Source organism: Mesoplodon bidens (genome assembly GCF_964165515.1).
Source record: "Mesoplodon bidens genome assembly, chromosome: 12".
Classification (NCBI taxonomy): Eukaryota; Metazoa; Chordata; class Mammalia; order Artiodactyla; family Ziphiidae; genus Mesoplodon; species Mesoplodon bidens.
In genome coordinates this window covers 69023993-69045546 of record NC_138168.1, presented here as the reverse complement: position 1 = coordinate 69045546, position 21554 = coordinate 69023993, and the positions used below count along the sequence as shown (strand labels likewise).

Below are 21554 nucleotides of genomic sequence, written 5' to 3'. Positions count from 1 at the left end.
TCACAGCATCTACCATTCCATCCCAGCCAAGCAAAAGAGAATTGAGCCTGAATTGCTTTTTAAAGTAAACCTTAATCATACATATTTTATATTTGTTCCTAGTCTGTGCTGCTGCAAGGACACATTCGAGTATAACGAATTTTAAGCAAGAAGGAAAGAAAAATGCTTCAGTCACACACACATACACACACAAATCAGTACGTGAGGAGCAGAGAACTAGGGTGGTTTGCGGTAATGACATTGTGGCTCATTGCATTTTAGTTAATGTCGCAAAGTAAGAAATCCGTGAAGAGAAATACCAGCATGTGAGGAGACAATGAAGAAAATGTGCTTCGCTCGTTTGTTGCGACAAAGATAGCTTCATTGGAATAATTCATGATAGCGCCTCGCAGCGTGCTGCTCCACGCACAATGTGTGCTTTGCAAAACTAATAAGCTTAGCGATATGGGACTTGAATCTAATTCTCTGCTCTGAAGTTTCTGATAAGAAGTAGAAGGATGCTGCCTGAATTGTGATGAAATGGCTGAGGAGCAGATGGGGGAGGGGGCCTGGAGAGGGCCGAGTGCCTTTGGCAGAGGTCCCTGCACTCTAGTGGCCCAGGCGGCACCTCCTCGTCTTGTCTGGTGGCTTGACACACGCTCCATGGCGTGGGTCTGTGTTGGGTGGATTTCCACATGGAGACCAGTGTCACACAGCATAACGACCGGGTCTGGGGTGGACAGAAAATGCAGAACCATGTGCTGAGCTCTGCAGTGAGTGAGAGCAAAGCTGGGTGTGGGTACAGCAATAAGGAGGGTGACTGCAGGTTTTTTTTTTTTTAAGATTTAAAAATAATTTGTATATTCTGATTTGTAAATAGTTAAATGGGTACATAGAAACATAAAAATTAGGTTGCAGGGCTTCCCTGGTGGCGCAGTGGTTGAGAGTCCGCCTGCTTATGCAGGGGACACGGGTTCGTGCCCCGGTCCGGGAAGATCCCACATGCCGCGGAGCGGCTGGGCCCGTGAGCCATGGCTGCTGAGCCTGCACGTCCGGAGCCTGTGCTCTGCAACGGGAGAGGCCACAACAGTGAGAGGCCTGCGTACCACAAAAAAAAAAAAAAAAAAATTAGGTTGCACTTAGTTGGTACAATTATGGGTGATTGGTAGTTTCCTCTTTTTGCCTATTTAAACTTTCCAATGTGTCTCCAAAGGCGTGATTTTACCACTGAATAGACAAAAAATGCCCAAGGCTTTCATGCAAGTCATCCCCTCCAGGTGGAAGGAACACTCATCCTCCACGTCTTGGCTTGTCTATTTCCTATGCATCCTTTAGAATCCAGCCTAAATGTCAAATCCTCAGGGAAGGCTTCCCCGAGCCCCTGGACTAGGTGAGGTCTCAGTTACTTTTCCTTTGTCACTTAGCATCACCGTAGCTATTTCTTTGATATCTGTTGGGTTGGCCATGCCTGCCCTTGGGTGGTGGAAAATAAAGGATAATGCATGCACATGGGTGTGACATCACTATATGAGTGCAGGATGACTTCGCTTGTGTGATTCTTATTATTATATGACTTGTGGCCAATGAAGCAGTAGGGTCCTGAGGAAGGAGTAAGAAACTTTCTCTGGAACTAGCATGGTAGATCCAAGTCACATGCCTAGTAAAAAGCTATTTTTGCAACAATGTAGGTAACAATATAAGGCGATGTTAGTGGGTTTTTGGGGTGGGATTTCTGGGGTACTGCCAGAATCCTCTCACATTCCCAACAGGCTGACCATTCCTGCTCCCCAAACACTTCCCTGTGGGAGGATACTCTCACCCACTGAGCCCTGCCTACTTCACGCCATCTCATATTCTTTGCCGAAACCTGTATCCTTTACACTTGATGTGCACTAAAGTGTAACCTGAGCACTATTTTTGTGTTTCCTTTCTTGCTGACCCTCAAATTTAGTCCTTTTTTGGACTCATTCACCATTTAAAGACTTTCTCTTCCACTGGACTGGAATTCCCATAAACAAAAGGTATGGCAGCCGTCTTGTTTGCTGCTGTGTCCCCAGTATCTGGTATGGTGCTTGTAACTTAGCAGGGGGTAAATAGATACGTGTAAATTAGAATAAAGAATGAAAAAAAAAGTCGAAAAACAGGAAGAGAAAATCACTGCTTGTATTAATTTCCTGTTCATTATAACAAATTACCACCAACTTAGTGGCTTAAAGCAGTACAAATGTATTCTCTCAGAGTTTTGGAGATCGCAAGTCTGAAATCAGTTTCACTGGGCTACAGTCAGGGTGTTGGCAGGGCTGGTTTTTTTCTGCAGGCTCTAAGGGGAGAACTTGTTTCCTTGTCTTTTTCAGGGCCTAGTAGCTGTCTCTGTTCCTCGGCTCAGGTCCCCTTTATCTTCAAAGCCAGAAGCATAAGATCTTCAAGTCTCTCCATCTCTCCCATCATCACATCATTTTCTCCTCTGACTCTGATGTCTGTTGCATCCCTTATAAGGACCATTGTGATTATGTTGAGCTCCAGTGATGCAGGATAATCTCCCCAACACAAATTCTTAATCACATCTGCAAAGTCCCTTTGCTGTACAAGATAACACTCATAGGTTCCAGGGATTAGGGCCTGGACATATTTGGAGAAAATTATCCAGTCTACCACAGTGCTCTAACTTCTGAGACATGGAAAACACCCCCAATTATTTCCAGTGGTGCTATGTTGTACTGTCAGATATCCAGTGAGGTGCATGAACATCCCTCTTGTTCCATTTTAGGCCAAGTTTTAGTCTACTAAAATATGAACTTCAGAGGGTAGAGGTCTTTTACACTCTGTTTAGTGTTGAATCCCATGCACCCAGAACTGTGCTTGATATACAGTAGACCCTCGGTAAATATTTGTTGAATGCTGCATGAATAGACTTTAGCTTTTGTCATCCATCATTTACTTCTTCTTCTTTAGATAAAATAACCTCAGTTCCTATTTGGTGGTCCACGTGGTTCTACAGGAGCTGACTTCATCCCTGACTCCAAAAAGCACATGGTCAAAGCTAATTAAATTCATATGGGTCAATCCCATGGCCACAGCCACTAGCAGGAGTGGGCATGGACCCAAACTAGTCCAGAGGGAAACCAAACAAAGAATTCTTTTCTTCTGGACACAAATGAGGCACCATAATAATGACGCCATGACTGCTGAAGGCAGAGCAGAGGGGCAGAAAGAAACAAGTCGTTTAATTACTGAATCTCTGGATCGAGCTTCAACTGCAGCCAGACCTACCTATGGGTTTTCCAATTACATGAGAGTCAAATATTTCTTTCATTATTTGTGTCAAGTTTAAGGTTACTTACAATGAAATATTCTAAAACCACTAAGAAGTATTGCAAGTGAAACATGAAAAATCTACAGAAACAGAACAAATAATTTTGTTTTGCTAATAGAGAATAGGAGGGACGGGACACTCATACCATCTGTGTCCCAGCCTCCAAGAAGGAGTAGACAAAAAGGTGGAAGAAGCCTTGGGGCCTTTAGGTCACCCAGGCCTTGTGTCTTACCCTTGGCTGGGTACCAAATCACCATGGGAACTCAGTAAAAACAGCTTCCTCAGCCCCATCCCAGGTGTTTTGAGCCAAAATGTCTATGGGTGAGGCTCATAGTTCATGTTTTTAATAAACTCCAAGTGACTCTAATGGGTTCACCCTCCTCAACATTGGTGAACTGGACTGCCCACTGGTAGAAGAGGCAGCCTAGCAGATCCTGATGCTGATGCCAAAGTACAAAGTGTTGAATACATGTATGGTGTCCTTAGGAGAATGTATAATCCTATTTGAAGCCCTGAATTAATTAAATACTTAGACCCCGCATGAGGGTCTGACGCGCTCTCTCCTATGTGTAAAGGACATCAGTTTGACTGCTAAATGCTTTTTGTTTTTCCAAACCTGGCTGGTTCTCAGCGAGATTCTGGAGAGTTGGTATAACAAGAGAAGTGACAGCTAGATAAATGGACTATTATGGACCATTTTTAAACCTATTTATCTTCCTTTCACGTTCCTTAAATAAGGGAAATCAGGGTAGCTCCAGGGTTAGTGAATTCAAGAACTCAGTGTCATTAATGGCCAAGGATTTTCTATATTTTCACTTTGCCTGCTCAGTAGTTTGCTTTGGTCCCTCCAACTTGTTCCCTGAGCTGGTTCCCAAATGACTGACTGCTGTGAGCAGAGATCTGCACACAACAGAGATCACAGGCTATAGGGCAGAAGAGGGCATGTCCTTTCCTCTAGTTCCTTTTTAGGTCCCTTTGAGAGTGAAGAAAACTCTCTCAGAAACGCTAGCAGCCACTCTCTTGTGTTTCCTTGGGCAGAGTTAATATCTACATGCCCTTTCCTAAACCAGACACATCAAAGAGGATGGAATGACCATGATTCTGTCCAACCCTGACTCACTCTTTGGGGGTCAGTGTGACCCACCACCCCTGAAGCACATGATACCTGAGGGAAAAAAGGGGCTTTGTCAGGAAGATGGAGAGGAATTGGGGAATGGCATGGGTGGGTGGGTGTGTGATGGACAGTGTCTAGCCCACTAAACAGGAATTGATGCAAGAAGAGGAAGGATCTCCAGCCGCCCAAGCTTCTTTCTGATCTACCCAACCCTTAAAGACACCTTCCCTTTCCCTTCCCTTCAGAGCACTTACTTATCTCAGTCCTTGCTTCCTTACACTTGAGATACTACATGGGGATATTTCACAAATGGATAAAAGTGGTTTTGATATCTGGTAGTACAACTCTTACTAATTTTTTTCTTTATATTTAAATTTTTCGTAGCTGTTGTAGTCCATTTTCTTTTCCAGATTAGCTTTAGAATCCGTTTCTCAAAGTCCTTAAGAAAATGCCATTTTGGGATTTGTACCAAGATTGAATTCAATTGAAAGATGAATGTGGAGAGACTTGGCATCTTGAAACACAGCATATCTATCTATTTACCCAGGTTTTTTTTTTTCTACTACCCTTTAATACAAATTTCTAATTTCCTTCATAAGGGTCTTGTGCTTATCTTTTTAGTTTTATGCAACACACATAAGGAAGCAGAGCTGAGAGAAGGGAGAGAGTGAGTGAGCCCTGGTAACACTGAACCTAAGGATCTAGCACAGCCTAAAGTAGACAAATCTTAAGTCAATAAATTCCCTTTTCTTCTTAGGCTGGTTGAATTCCATTTCTGTTATTTGCACTTGAAAGCATTCTGACCATGACATCAAAAGAATACATAGAGAGGGTAGGAGGAAAGATGACAGGCAGTCACCAGGCACTTACTCTGTATGTAATAAGAGCATCCTCCTTCTGCTTCTAAGACTTGCTAGCCGTTTAGGTCTCACAGGGAGCTACGTCTACTCTCATTCTGCCTCAACCCTCCTGAAAATTTCCTAAAGACATTTAAAAATACAGAATGGAGACAAATGGTCTCTTAAAACCTTGTCTCCATTTTCCAATGAGTTATCTGTGGATTTGACCCTTCGCAGAGGGTAAAGGATACTTGGTAGATCTGGAAGCTAATATCATGTCCTTTATAAATGGCTGGTAGTATCATCAGGGCTGCTACATTTGGGAAGTTGTGCAATGCACAAGTTTAGGAGGTGCCATTCACACAGGTGATAGAGTGAAATAGCATCCCCTGGAGGTGTGCGATATGGCACCCTTGGGTATTATTACTATGCATAATTCCTTTTGGAATTGCTTTATAGAGGTCTTGAATTAATTAAATAATGAAAAGTCTTCAATGAAGCAAAGTATTAGTAATATCCTATATTCTAAAACTTGTAATATCTTGAAAAAAATCCTTCCTCTGAGAGAACTACCAAAGGAAAGCTTTGTTCTGATTATCTTTGTTATCATTGTAATTAGGAAGTGTTTTACACATCTTCATTCATTCAAACAAGCATTTATTGAGTGGCTGCTATGAACCTGGTATTGTTTTAAGTGCTAGGGACAGAAAGAGTTACCAGAAAAAGTCCCTGCCCTCATGGAGCTACCTTCTAGTGGAATAGGCAGATGGTAAATGAACAAGCAAGGACTACGGTGTATAACATAATGGCAAGTGGAGCTACCATACTGTAAAGAGAAGTGAAACATTACAAAGGGGGAGTAGCGACACTTATAAAACAGGAAGTGAGGACTTCAAGTGCAGGGGCTTTGCCTAATGTAAGCCGGTGACCGTCCTACGACCCACTCTCCCTCTGTCCCCAGTAAAACAGCTTCGGGGTTTGGCTTCTCCTTTCCTTTCAAATTCCAGGGTTTCCTTTCTTAGCTTCATCCAACCCTAAAAGCTACCCAACAGCAAATGCTAATATTTTATATGGTTGCCCACGACCATCTGATCTATGTGAAAGGACAGAAATATGTCCAGAATACGGGGCTGAGGGGAGGGAAGAGTCAGGATGACCCACGTTTCCAGACCTGTCTTGGATACTTAGAAAACAATGGGTCTCTGAATACTCCCCTCTCCCCTCCACCACCTCCACACAGAAATGTCCTTTCTTATGGACGTCAGTAACTCAGCGTGACGTAGCTGTTCTATATTTAAGGTTAATCTAGAAGTGTGTTGTCTCTGAAAAATTTATGTACCAGATTTCCTCAGAGATTACAATTGAGATAAACATCCTCAACTGAGCCCTCCCAGGGGCTGCTTGGGAAGACGGGGTGGGTGTACTGAGGCGAGAGTGCGGGGCGGCGGTGTTCCCTCTCAACTATACATGGGTTGGTACATTTTTCTGCCCTCCAACCCCCTTTCCAGGTGACTCTGATGGAGACAAGCAACAAGAGCTAATCCTTGTTTGGTGGTGATCTCCCTCTCCCTACACACACACACACACACACACACACACACACACACACTATCCATCCATGTCTTAGGACTGCAGTTACATGAATCATGAATGTTGCCCCACCCACCAGGAAAAGCTACAAGTTTGAGCAGCTCCAGCCCCGTAAGGAAAGGTCTTTGTAGGAGGCATTACCTCTTGCTGAACAGAAGCAATTTGAAACCGGTCCCACCAGTGTGACTAGGAGACTGATTCAGTCTTCTCATAGGTTTCTCCAAGTGTGACAGACACAAACAGCCCAGTTTCCTTTAAGGAGTCACAGGAAAGGTCAGCCTACTCAAGTGGCAGGGGGACAACACCACTGGAAACCGTCAGACGTGTGGACAGATAAGCATAATGGACAGGAGAAATGCCACCATAGAGGTTTGTAAAAATGATGGGGGTGAAAGATGAGCGGGAAAGGCTTCCCAGCGGAGGTGACATTTAAGTTGAAGTGAGAGGGAGGACTTGCCAGAGGGAAGGTTTGAGAAGACGAACCTTTGAAAAATATCTTAAATATCATAAAACTCCATTTAAGAAAATATCCAAAGTCTTAACAATATGGAATATTTATTAGGATAGAAAAGAAAAATCTTAGATATTTGAATATATCTCATAGAGATTAAGAAGAAACTTTTAATGAAAACTGTGACAACATATTTCTGACTGGTACTGCAATATCCTGTTTAAGCTTTATAACTGCCTGAATTAAAACAAAGTTATTCAGAAATTATAAAACAAAGCATCTAAAACAATGGCTTCTCTGTCTGAAAAGCAAGGTATTGCACAAATATAGCTGAGCTTACATGCAAAGATTTCAGGCATTTGAATAATGCTAAATTCTCTCTTTTATTCACAAGCTTATTCATAGTTATGGGGGAACAGGGACTAGAGGAGTAAATATAATTCAGAAAAAACACTTAATAATTAAAAGTTGATTGCAGTGCTACCATTTGATCCAGCAATTCCATTTCTAGTTATATACCTAAAAGAAGTAAAGCATCCATATAGAAAGACTTATACACAGTTGTTCATAGCAGCATTACTTACAGTAGCCAAAATGTGGAAACCACCCAAATGTCCATCAACTGATGAGTGGATAAATAAAATATGGCATATCCACACTATGGAATATTATTTGGCAATAAAAGGGAAAATCTTGATATATGCTACAAAACAGGTGAACTAAAGGCCACATATTGTATGATTCCATTTATATGAAAAGTCTGGAATAGGCAAATTTATAGAGAAATAGAATGGATTATTGGTCGTGCAGGGCTGGAATTGAGGGGGATTGGAATGGGGAGTGATCGCTAATAGATAGGGGGTTTCTTTTGTGGGTGATGAAAATGTTCTAAACTTAAATTGTGGTGATGGTTGCACAACTCTGTGAATGTACTAAAACCAGGGGTCCCCAACCCCTGGGCCATCAACCGGTACCAGTCCGTGGCCTGTTAGGAAGCAGGCCACACAGCAGGAGATGAGCGGAGGGCAAGCGAGGGAAGCTTCCTCTGCCACTCCCCATCGCTCGCATTACCACCTAATCCATCCCCACCCCACCCCCACGTGGAAAAACTGTCTTCCACGAAACCGGTCCCTGGTGCCAAAAAGCTTGTGGACCACTGCTAAAACCATTGAACTGTGTCCTTTAAATGGATGAATTTTATGTATGTGAATTACATCTCAATAAAGATGCTTTAAAATTTTATTGCATTAACTTTAGGCTAAAAATGAAAATAAGTTGGGCTTTTAGATTTGGTTAAAATCAAGCACAGCTCAAACTGGATTAGACCATCTGCACATGGTGTCTTCAGCTGTCAGTAAGAGGGAAGAAATGGCTGACCAAAAGAGATGGCAGGAAGTCATGTAAGAAAGACTTCATCCAGACTGTGGGGAATGACCTGATTGATGTTCAACATCAAAAACCACTGCTACAAATGAAAGACCCTGGTTTCAGGATGCCAAACCCAGAGACCAGAAATTGACATACAACTTCCCCCGAAATTAGTAGCCCAGAACATGTAATAACAGCTTCATGGGACTATGAAATACATATAACTCTGCAGAAACACAGCTGCTGTCAAACAAAGCAGAGTAATTTCACTTAACAGGTTAGTTCCATATCCTTCTCCCACAGAAAGAAGAATTCAGGCGCCAGACAGTGAATGAAGTTTCCAGCGAAAAAAGGTCAGGCCTAATGTTGATGAGCCTCAAAATATACCACAAGATCACTAATGACCTCCAGTGGTTACAAGTAAAATTGCTTGGTTCGTGATACATGAGACTAGAACAGGATGGCCCACAAAGCTATTATGGATATAGGGCTTGGTGTCTTACTTTCTTATCTTGAAACCTGCAGAATTGGAGTCAAAGGAAGCCTACCCAAAGACTACCATAAAAATCTCCCTTCCTCCTGATTTTTTTTTTTTTGCGGTACGCGGGCCTCTCACTGTTGTGGCCTCTCCCGTTGCGGAGCACAGGCTCCAGACTAGCAGGCTCAGCGGCCATGGCTCACGGGCCCAGCCACTCCGCGGCATGTGGGATCCTCCCAGACCGGGGCATGAACCCGCATCCCCCTGCATCGGCAGGCGGACTCTCAACCACTGCGCCACCAGGGAAGCCCCTTCCTGATTTTTAAGCGTTGACTGAAGAGCCTCTTTGTCTGTGGCCTGTCTTTGCAGCCTCTTTCGACATGCCTGGAAGATGGCTGTCTCCCTCCAGTGACTCGGTGACTCCATCAGGAATAATCCACTAGGAGCCCCACAGATGCAGAGAAATCTGACAATGGAGAAGGTGCGTTCGTAGGTAGGAGAGATGAAATGACTGTGTGAAAGTGTAAGAAAGACTGAGAGAAGCAGGTGCTGTGAACTAAAATTACCCAATTTGGTCTTGCACAACTCTGACGCTTTTTGGTAAATATCTAAGAAGTTTGAGGGTTAGCCTGTCCCCCAAGCCCCACCATCAGGTTGTAGTGAAAGCAGCACCAAATGATGCCCTACCTGGAGTTTCACTGAACAAACTTTAGTAAATAAGCCCAAACCACTTCATACAGCCTCCTCTGTAGGCCTGACAAAATCCCAGCTCTCTGCCCTTTGGGTGAAAGATTCATCCAACTGAGAAAGAACAATGTTCCATAAACAGGATTCTATTACTATCCTTTTTGTTGGCCTCAGGCTACCAGAAAACCCCCAGTCAGACAAGGCCACTTTTTGGAGATGAAACCATCCTTAATAAGCACCAACTGGCCTGGCTGGATTCTTCAAACAGGTCCAGGCATGCTGGAGGGCTCTCTAGAATATTTTGGTCAGTCCACATATCTGAATACTTTTAATTTCACCAAAGACAGGCCATTTCTAGCATTCAACCAGCATGTTAACAAGCCACTAGTTGCTCTGATAATAACTAATATCTAATACTTGCTATGCTAATTAGCAAAGTATCTGGTAATAGCTCAAACACTGTGACCTTTCCAATACAGCGCTAGCTAATCACCCCTAGCGTACTAACTCTTGATCAGAACACTAGCTGCCCCTGGGTGTAATTTCAACTAACACTTTCACATGTCACACCAGCCATGCTGGAGTATTTTAAAATAAATTACAGATATAATAGGACGCAAGGGAAAGAAGAAGAACCTGGACTTAACGGCAATCAGTGACCACTGCCATATAAGTCTTGCCCATATTCCTAAATGTTGCTGCCACTGTCATTTCTCAGATATTTTTTGGATCCATTCATTCATGTAACAAATATTTCGGAGTACCTACTTCAAATATCTTATCTGTCTGAGAGTTCCAAGGAGAATTTAATATACTAAGAGAATGTTAAAAATTCATTGGCTGAAGTTATTTATAACTTTTTGCAAAAACTAAACATCTTGCTATGGTATGAAGGTATTCAACTCCCCAAGGCTCCATTTTACCCACAAAGAAGCAGCGGCACTAGAAAAGATTGTTTATAAGCCTTAAAATATCAGTAGCTTTTTTTCTGTGGAAAAAAAGAAACTCTTAAAAGTTATATGAACATTTTATGATATTTTATTTTCTTTAAGATAATTACATCATTAGGCTACATTTACCTTAATTGTGATTTAGTGCATCATAAAAAAATCGTGAATAAGAATTCTTGGGCTTCCCTGGTGGCACAGTGGTTGGCAGTCTGCCTGCTGATGCAGGGGAGGCGGGTTCGTGCCCCAGTCTGGGAAGATCCCACATGCCGTGGGGCGGCTGGACCCGTGAGCCGTGGCCGCTGAGCCTGCGCGTCCGGAGCCTGTGCTCCGCAACGGGAGAGGCCACAGCAGTGAGAGGCCCGCGTACCGCAAAAAAAAAAAAAAAGAAAAGAAAGAATTCTTGATGTTGCTTGTTAGTCCAGAGGTCAAATCAGTGACTTATAAGAGCAACTCTTTCCTGAAAGAGCTATAAAGGAGAGAAAATGACATTTTCCTTTACAGTTCGATATGTTCTTAGTTGCTAAGCAATCCATAGGCAACCTAACAACCTCACAGCTAATATTTGCATTGCACGTTACAGTTCACAAAGCACTTTCACATATGTAGTAAGGGTCTCTGCCTTCAGCTTAAACTCCTTTTATCTAGGGATGCAGGCAAGCCCAGGCTTGTTGGGTGGGCTGGTGGGAAAGGCTGGCAGGGATGTAATTGCAGAGGGGCTCAAGGAGGGCCCAGAGAGGTGATGGATGCTCACTATTGTTTCCACCTAAGCTAATGTGGTCTGGGGAAACAGATCCCAAACATTTCATCTTGAAAACACATACTGGCCACTTGCTTAATTGTGAAAACAGGGCCGTGTGAAGTAGGTGTGATTTTCCTAACCCATAGTCCTACCTCTTCATAGCACCCACCAAAAGGAAAGTTAGTAAATTTTGCTGAAGAGCCATTGTTAGGAGTGTCTCCATGAAAGACATACACCAGGACCAGCGTCCCCCCAAACCAGGACTTCAGTGCAGCTTGGCTCAGAGGACATATATAAACCCACTGTCTTTATTAGTAGTCAGGCTTTGGTCCCAGCCCATCTGGTCTCCTTCCCTTGTGAATGTGCCTGGACCGTGCAGGAGCTCTGAGGACCCAGGCAGCCCCCTTTTCCATGAAGGTCTGGCAGAGCTGCCTGGGCCATTCCAGTGACTACTTCCTGCATTATCTTTCAAAGGAGGGGCATCCCCAGGCCCCAGGGAACCATGCAGTTGGCACAAGAGGGAAGAGAGAATTAAAAGAAACACATATCAACACTCTCCACACCAAAATATCACCGAAGCAACTTCTCTTGTCTGCTCCCCCTTATAGCAACCAGGGTGTGTCCTGGAGGTTTCCGTTTCATCTCTGGAGGTGCTGACAGGGCAAAAGTGGGAGCAGCTCTTGCACCTCCCATAAGATTGGAGTCGTGGACTGGGGTGAGGAGACACTGTCTTTGGGGTAGGGTTATTTTTGTTTAAAGTGACTCAGAAACTAAGTTCTTTACAAGTATTTATTTTATTCTAAATATGGCAACATGAGACCCAATATATCACAGTAAAATTCACGTTAGAAATCTTGTCTTATTCTAGAGTATGTGACTCACCTGTCGATTTAATGACTTGTTGCTAAAAGGTGTCCAGGCACTGAATCTTGTGGGGAAGCTCTCCGTTTCCAAGCTTTCCCTGGGAGAATTCCCAGCTGACATCTCAGCAAATTATTTTCGTCCGGTCCTAGAAACTGTAGTTTCATTTCATAAACTGTAGGTTTAATTAAGATCACCTAGAACATCCAGTGTATTAATGTTGTCCATATAGGAATAATAGAATTACAGCAATTCATTTACATATATTTGTTTATATAGATACAATTAGAGCAACTCATATATATATATCCATACAAATATACACAGAGAGTTCATGAACACTGCCACTGGGATGGTCCCCAACCCCTCCTCTTTACTCTCAACCCCCGACTCCCCCTCAACGCTGCCAGCCGGGATGCTCCACTCATTTACTGGTCCTTGCCACCCTACACACAGCCTCCCTGATCCTTAGCAGTTCCTAGCATCAGGAACTGCCAGTGGTACCAGTTTCCTTCATGCATTCAGCTTTGGTTGAACAAATAATAGCACGTACATGAAACTGAGTGTTGACTGCGTTCCAAGCAATGAGCAAGGCTTTTGGAAAACAAAGTTAAGACTTCTCTAAGACAGTGTATCCTTAGTAGTCATCAAAAATCATCATCGCAAAAATGGCCCTAGGGCGCTGGCTGTGCAAGATGGAAAAACCAGACTGAGCTGACATTAGTATAAGTCTTCTCCAGCTGCATACAGAGGAAGAACAGGGTGCAGTAAGGATATCGGAGGCAAAAGACTTACTTGCAGAACCCATTAGAATGGCCTGGGCCTGGGGCTCCTGCAGCAGAACAACAAGCCCTGGGCTGCCCGGCTGCCCTCTGCTGTACCCTCCCTGGTTCTGGGCAGCTCTGCCCTGCAACAAGAGCCTTAGCCTCCTGTGTTCCCGTCCTCTGTTTTCTGCTCATCCATACGTGGGATCCGGGGACTGCTGTCCTAGAACAAAAACTGTGACCCTGGACATTCAGCACTTATTTTAAATAAATACTCATATCAATACTAAAAAAAAAAAAAATTGCAATTATTCTCTCCTCAACTACTTGCACCCAAATGTGAATCCAAACCAGAGCTGTTTTTTACTTTGCTGGGAAAATGACTCAGAAATTGGAATGATTCTTTTTTTTTTTTTTTTTTTTTTTTTTTTTTTGCGGTACGCGAGCCTCTCACTGCTGTGGCCTCTCCCGTTGCGGAGCACAGGCTCCGGACACGCAGACTCAGCGGCCATGGCTCACGGGACCAGCCGCTCCGCAGCATGTGGGATCTTCCCGGACCGGGGCACGAACCCGTGTCCCCTGCATCGGCAGGCGGACTCTCAACCACTGTGCCACCAGGGAATCCTTATAATAACTTTTAAAAATCCAGTTTAAATCAGAGGTACAAATGTTCTGCATAGAATACTAAAAATTTTATCAAGAGAAATTTTTAAAGATCTAAGTAACAGTAACGTCTATATAGATGTTAGTTGTACCAAATTAATCTATTAATCAAAACCCAGCAGTGGGGTGGGGTGTTTGTGTGCATGTGTGTGTGTGTGTGTTTGACAAACTAATTATGAAATGTGTATGAAAATGCCAAGGGTCAAGAACAGCAAAGACAACTTTAAAAAGAATAAAGTAATAAGACTTACTCTACATGGTATCAGGACTTATTTACTATAAAGTTAGTGTAAATAGAGCATGAGATATTGGCATAAGAATAGACAAATAAACCAGTTGAGTCCAGAAACAGACTCACAAATATATCTCACTAGATTTATGACACTAGTGGCACTGCAGAATAGTAGGAAAGGAAGATTCTAGTCAGCAACACATGGAGTAGAACCACTGCGTTCCGTTGGGCCCAGCTGATCCTCAGAATCATAAGAGTAAAAGATTGTTTTAAGCCACTAGATTTTGGAGCGTTTTGTCATTCAGCAATAAAAACTGATAGAAAAAATTCATACCTGGAAGTAGAGTATTGCCGTAACATAACTTAGAGCATATGGCAATGATGTCGAAAAAGAACAGCAAGTGGAAATTGGAAGGGTGGTGAGGAGACTGTCAGTGGAGCCTAGAAGAACAGTGAAGTTGCTAAGAAAGGCTAGAAAAAGGATCACCTGTGTTATGTAGCAGTGGAATGTTTAGTAACACTGTTGCCTGCATTAATGTGGACAATAGGAAATCTACCAAGGAATCTGCAGACCTGGCTAAAGAGATTCCAAGCAGGATATAGAAAGTTCTGACTGGCTTCTTAGCTGAATATGATACAATAAGAGAGACATGAACTGACCTGAAAATCTATTTAGTTTTTTAGCAGAATCGAGCAGAAATAAAGAACATCTAGTACAGTATCTCCAGCCAGCAAAAAGTCTCAAAGTAATAAATGGCTTCATTTCAAAGACCTCCTTGATAAGGTCTTTGAAAGGTTTAAGGTGGTGTGTCTCATAGACCCTCTCATTTAGAAAACAAAAGAGTTCCTAAGAGTCTTAGAGACTTGGTCCCACAGCACCCTGATTCATATCCCAAGGCAGCCAGGGGCCTATCGCAAAGGGATTTGTGGATGCAGCTTTTGTTGAAGAGAATGGATTATAATAAGATACACAGAAAGCCCACACAATTGTCAAGAAGATCGTTCTGGTGAAAGCACGACCAGCTTGAAGTAAAAGGGACTGAGAAGGCCTGAAATAGTCTCTGAGCCTCCAACTTTCTACAGGTAAGAAGCAGGCTGAGAAAGCTTTGCAACTGCAACCACAGATAATTTCTTATTGAAAAAGATGGGTGACTCAGAGGACAGACCCAAGAGAAGCTGAGAACAATGGATTAGGAGACTACTCCCAGGGAGCAGACCTGGACCATAATCAAGGAATTATTGGGACAACTGGTCCAGCTGAATTTCAGAATTGCTATGTACCAGAAACTGCCATGTGACTTCTGTTTCCTGCCTGTGTGAATAGGAAAGACTGCTGTGGTCACCCTTTTTGTGTTTCACCAGTGTAATCTAGGTGTCTGGGAGACAGCTAAATTCACAGGTCTCCAGTTCAAGAGGAGCGACACACAAGGAGCCTCACGTGCAATTGGACCTGATGCAGATCATGAGAGACTGGACTTCTAGACTGATACCATAATTGGATGAGACGTTGGGTGTCTTGGGATGGGGTAAATGTATTCTGCTTGTGAAAGGCATGTGCATTGTTGTGACCAGAGGATGCAACATGGTATGTTGTCTGTACATATGGCCAGGAATGATTGCTCCCATCCAGGTCTCCCATCAAGAAGTGGAGTCTTATTGCCCTTCCTCCCCACAAATCTGCACTAGCACTGCCTTGTTAAAACCAATAGGATGTTATGGAAGGGAGGATATATGACTTCTGGTCCTGGGCTTTAAGACGTGCAGTTTCTCTTTCTGCACTCTTGAGATCTAGCTGCCGGGTAAATAAGCTCGGGCTAGATTACTGAGTGAGGTGAGACCACATGGAAAGACAGAGGTTGAACCAGCCTCCAACTATTTCAGCCACCCCAGTCAGAGCACCAGATGTGTGAATGAAGCCATCTTGGGTATTCCAGTTCCAGCTGAGCTCTCAGGTAAATGCAACCAAATGAATGACCCCAGCCTATAACAGCAAGTGGAACTGCCCAGATGAATTGTGAACCCACAGAATTGTGAAAAACAATGATTCCTGTTTCAGATTTGGGGATGGTTTGTTATCCAGCACAGACTGACAAAGTTGTGAGCATCCAGAACTCATATATAGCTGGTCAAAGTGTAAATTAATATAAGTACTTGAAAAACGGGCATTATTTCCTAAAGTTGAACATATGCATACACTTGACCCAACAGAAAAACATGCACATGTGGACCAAATATATCCACAAGAACGTTCATAGCTGCTTTGGATAGCTCCAAACTGGATACAACCCAAGCATCCACCAACAGTTGAATAGATAAATATATTGTCATATATTCATGCAATAGAATGCCACAGGTCAATGAACAGGCTGCTGCTACACACAACAATATGCATGAATCACACACCTAAGACATTAAACAAAGGAAGCTGGAGACAAAGTAATACATTTTGCATGGTTTTATTTATACAAAGTTCTACGTACGCTCTAGTGGTTGAAGTCAGGACAGTTGTTACCTTTGGGGAGGAAAGATAAGGTAATGACTAGAAGGGATATGAGAGGGGATTCTGGGGTGCTGGTATTGATCTAGGGGTGGGAGCCTGGGTGAGTTCACTTTGTAATTCATCGAGTATTACAGTTATAACGTGCATATTTTTCTATATCTTCTATTTTGATTAAGAAGTTTTAAAACAACATCAAATACTACTAAGTACCTAGAAAAAGTAAAAGTACAACTTTATAAAGATAGAAAACTTTACTGAAAAACAATTTTTAGAGACCTAAATCAATGGAGGGAGATGTTTAGAGATATGTATTAGAGATTCAGAAAAATGAAGAGACTAATTCTCTCAAATTGATCTACAGATTCAATGCAATCTCAAAAAACATCCCAAAGTGATATTGTATGTATGTAACTTGAAAAGGTGATTCTAAAATATTTATGGAAATTTACAAGGCTAAAGTAGTCCAGACAGTGTGGAAAAGCAAGAGAGGGAGATGTGTTTCTAGATATCAAGACTTATTATAGGGGAGGAGGGATAAATTGGGAGTTTGGGATTAACATATACACATTAACTGAATCACTTTGCAATACACCTGAAACTAACACAACTTAGTAGATCAACTGTACTTCATTAAAAACAAACAAACAAAAAAACAAGGATATATTGTATAGCTCAGGGAATTACAGCCATTGCCTTGTAATAACTTTTAATGGAGTATAATCTGTAAAACTATTGAATCACGATGCTATATACCTGAAACTAATATAATATTGTAAATCAACTATACTTCAATAAACAATTAATGTAGAAAAACTTATTATAAAGCTGCACTAATAAGATGACATGGTATTAGCATGGGGACAAACAACTAATCAGGGGACCAGAAGAGAAGTGTCCAGAATAGACTCATGTATACATGGGCCCGTCTTAGATTTGAAATCAAAGAGGAAGAGAGAGATTTTTCCATTTATAGAAAACAGAGTATCTATTTAAACAAGAGAAAAGCAAGTGGACCACTTTCTCACACTGTACCACAGGCACATCAATATCTGGAGGCTTTTTTACATATAAATTCAATTACACATGGCTTGTGAGTGCCCAGAAGACAAAATGAAGAACAATGGATGAGGTCAGAGAGATGGATTTTGGCTCAGCCTAAGTGGGAAAACAATCACTTCAGCAACATTAGCTGTCTTGGGAGGTTATGTCCATTACAGAAGACGTTAAAACACAAATTGGATGACTGCTTCCACTGAAATTCTAGCTGAGATTCAAGCATCAGAAATGTCTAAGTTTCTAAGCAACCCTCTGTTGCTATAAATACCAAGAAGAGAGGGAACAATGTGAATTTCTTCAGCTTGGAGTAGCTGAAGAAATGTTATTGGCAAGTCAGAAGAATCTGAGAATAAGCCAAACACTGGTGGTGCCTCTACGCTTATTACACTTCAATGAGACAGAAGCACATTTTAAAAATGAATATCTCGGAAAGGCATGTAGCATATTAGGAACAGTTTTAGAAATATTACAGAAAGGCGGCATGACATGGTGAGCACGAAATTTGAATTCCTGCTCTGATCCCCTCAAATTGAAGCCTTAGGGACTTCACTGGTGGTCCAGTGGTTAAGACTCCATGCTTCCACTGCAGGGGGCATGGGTTTGATCCCTGGTCTGGGAACTAAGATCCCACATGCCGCACGGCCAAAAACAAACAAACAAAAAACCTCAACCTCCCCCCCCAAATTAAAGCTTTACAAGTAATTTCATCTCTGAGCCTCAGTCTCCTCACGTGTGAAGCAAGGCAGTGATGTGTCTTGGCAAACTACAGTACAATAATGTTCAGATAAAAACCTCATGGCAATGTGGAAAATTAAATACCTCCCTCTGAATCAACATTAAATCAAAACAAATCCTTAGTTTCATAAGATGCCCAGCTGTTGTTATGTGAAATCTCTCCAAGAGCCAACATAAAGGATTTTTATTTAGCAACTTCTCAAAATTGGTATTATCCTCTGTGGTAAGGTATTACTGAGTTACAAAATGAGCGGAACATTACAGAAAGAATAGTTGCTATCTCTGCTGGTGGGCTTCAATATGTGAGTACAGTACATCATATATAGATATAAACATAGACACAGATACAGATTCCCACAGGATTATATTCATTCTCTTAGATGAACATGTTACTTTATTGACTAGTTATTTGATCCAGGGAGAGACGGCATGCTGGCAATCACTACTTCTTTAAATGGAATGATTTCTTTTCATAGTCCAGCATTTAAAATCTCTCCAGGGACTTCCTTGGTGGCCCAGTGATTAAGAATCTGCCTGCCAATGCAGGGGACATGGGTTCGATCCCTGGTCCGGGAAGATCCCACATACCCAGGAGCAGCTAAGCCCGTGCGCCACAGCTACTGAGCCTGCGCTCTAGAGCCTGTCAGCCATAACTACTGAAGCCCGTGCACCTAGAGCCCATGCTCCGCAACAAGAGAAGCCACCACAGTGAGAAGCCCATGCACCACAACGAAAAGTAGCCTCCACTCACCACAACTAGAGAAAGCCCATACGCAGCAATGAAGACCTAACACAGCCAAAAATCTAAAAAATAAAAATAAAATAATTTTAAAAAATCCTTTCAGCCTCTTAAAAAAACCCCCACAAAACTCTCCAAATAGTAGCTCCATAAGATATTAATAGGTATTTCCCAGAAAAACAGCATCTGTGGTTAAATACGCCTGGAAATGATTGATTGAACAAAATTAAAACTATTTTTTGTAGGATGTTTTGTAAATTTAGTATATTGATGCTCACAGTCAGTCTCCAAGAGAAGGAGATAATATGTAGCATATCTCTTGTTCATTGTTAAAGGAGCCTATCATGAAGTGTATTAGTTGTCTAATGTGGGTATCATAGTGGGTATCTAGTGCTGTGTAACAAACAGTCCCAAAACGTAGTTGCTTTAAAAAAGCATTTATTCTCTCATAGTTTATGTGAGTCAGGGGTCAAGCATGGCTTAACCAGGTCCTCTGGTTCAGGGTCTCTCACAACCGAAGTGTCAGCTGGGGCTTTTGTCATCCCAAAGCTGAGCTGGGGAAGGATCCACTTCCAAGCTCGGGTAGGGGCTTGTCAGCAAGGTTCAGTTCCTCACAGACCGAGGAACAAGGGCCTCAGTTCCTTGCAGGCTGGAGGCTCCCCTCCCAGGTGGGCTTCTCCACAACTTAGCTCACAAAATGGCAGCTGGCTTCCACCCAAGTAAGCAAGCGAGAGGGCAAGAGAGGGCAGGCAAGATGGAAGCTAGAGTCTGTAACAAAATCTCAGAAGTGATATACCATTGTTTTTTGATTCGTCAGAGCAGGGGTCAGCAAACATGGTCAGCAGGCCATATTTGGCCCACTGCCCATTTTTGTAAATAGTTTTATTGAAAGACAGCTAATCATATTTATTTACATATTGTCTGTGGTTGCTTTTCAGTACAACAGCAGAATTGAGTAATTGGGAAAGAAACCATATGGCTCACAGAGCAAAAAAAAATTTCCTACCTGGCCCTTTACAGAAAAAGTTTGGCAAACCCTGCGTTAGAAACAAGTCTAGCCTCCACTTGAGGGGAGGAGATTCAAAAGGGCATGAATACCAGGAAGCTGGGGTCGTTGGGAGTCATTTTAGAAGCTGCCTACCTCATAGTGCCTGGCAACAGGTAGGGACTTGGCAAGTAGTTGCTGAGTAAATGAATAATTGTTCACATCCACCAATTTTCTAAATTCAAGGGCTGAAAGAAAAGTTGCTAGCCAAGAAAAAACCAAATCCCTTCACCGATTATTAGGATTTGACAACTGCATCACAACTGTAACAACTTATCAACTTGTGTGATCTTCTTATTAGTAATTTCCATCATTATGTCAAGTGAGTTAGATGGCAAAATAAGCTTAGAATCGAATTCATATGTAGATCGGACAGATTATTCTTTCACAACATCAGCAAACTGGAAGAAAGCGTACGTATTTGAGATGAGAATTCACTCTGGGGGCAAGAATATTTATTGTGAATTATGTTTACAATCGGACAGCTACAGTATCTTCTAATACCAAGAGAGACTCAAAACCTAAATGTACAAAATCAAATTCTCATCCATTTTTTTCATCTTTTCTCCATGTGCTTTCTCCAAAAGCCAAAATACTGTACCACAGAGTTCTTCCTTGATCATTTAGGATCTCTCTTGTTCTAATACAAAGTAGCGAGTCATTCTTGGAAGAGGAAATGTCCCGCTGCTGCTTTGCTTACAGCCTAGTTTTCCACTGAATTGAAACTCCAGCCTGGGTGACACAAACTGGAGAACTATTTCTTACCTCACTCTGTAAAACAAGGGCTCTAAATATTTCTAAAGTTTGGTGCAAAAAGGGAATAAAATAGGAGACCCCAATCTGTGGCTCTTCTCATGTGTTACTGGATCCAACAAACATATTAAGTAACTAAATCAAAGTGGGGAGGGGGACATGGAATAAAGGCTATATTTAACATCCTACATTTTTTTGAGTAGCTACTCTGACTGGCACAGTGCTAGTAAGTCTCTTTCCCATACACGAGCTCATTTATTTCTCACATTCATCCTGGGAGTTTGGTTACAGATGAAAAGAACAGGGTAAAGAAAATATTCCAAGGTCACACAGGTAGTAACTGGTATCAAGTTTAAAGGTTATACTGGATTTATCCTAACATGTGAGTGTAACTTGAATTGGATGTATGACTGGTATGGGTTAATTTGGAAATATACTTTCTATCCCATGACTTACTATTCTTTATAACTGACATATCAATGAGAAACTCAGCAATCGACACTTGCACCTCCATGCTTAGGGAGAAAAAGGCGGGTGGGGGGTGGCGGGTGGTGCCTGTTGTGTGACAACCAAAGCCAGGTTAAGGGGTGAGAGGGCTGGACAGCTGCCAGTCCATACAGAGAGCTAAATCATCACTGGGATAAATCAGAACCGTGTTGTCATTAACTATGTTTCCACAGGTGATTGGTTACACAGCT

General features: G+C 42.3%; 1 protein-coding gene across 1 annotated transcript in view; it reads right to left on the bottom strand.

Moving 5' to 3' along the window:
- The window catches only part of ECT2L (epithelial cell transforming 2 like), a gene marked incomplete at its 5' end in the record, with an annotated part of 64393 nt that extends 51901 nt beyond the window's left edge, over positions 1-12492 (bottom strand). Inside the window, 4 exon segments of the mRNA XM_081250499.1 lie at positions 300-747; positions 11159-11199; positions 11203-11235; positions 12391-12492. Coding sequence (XP_081106625.1) covers positions 300-747; positions 11159-11199; positions 11203-11235; positions 12391-12492 — 624 coding nt within the window.
- Positions 12493-21554: the final 9062 nt, after the last annotated feature.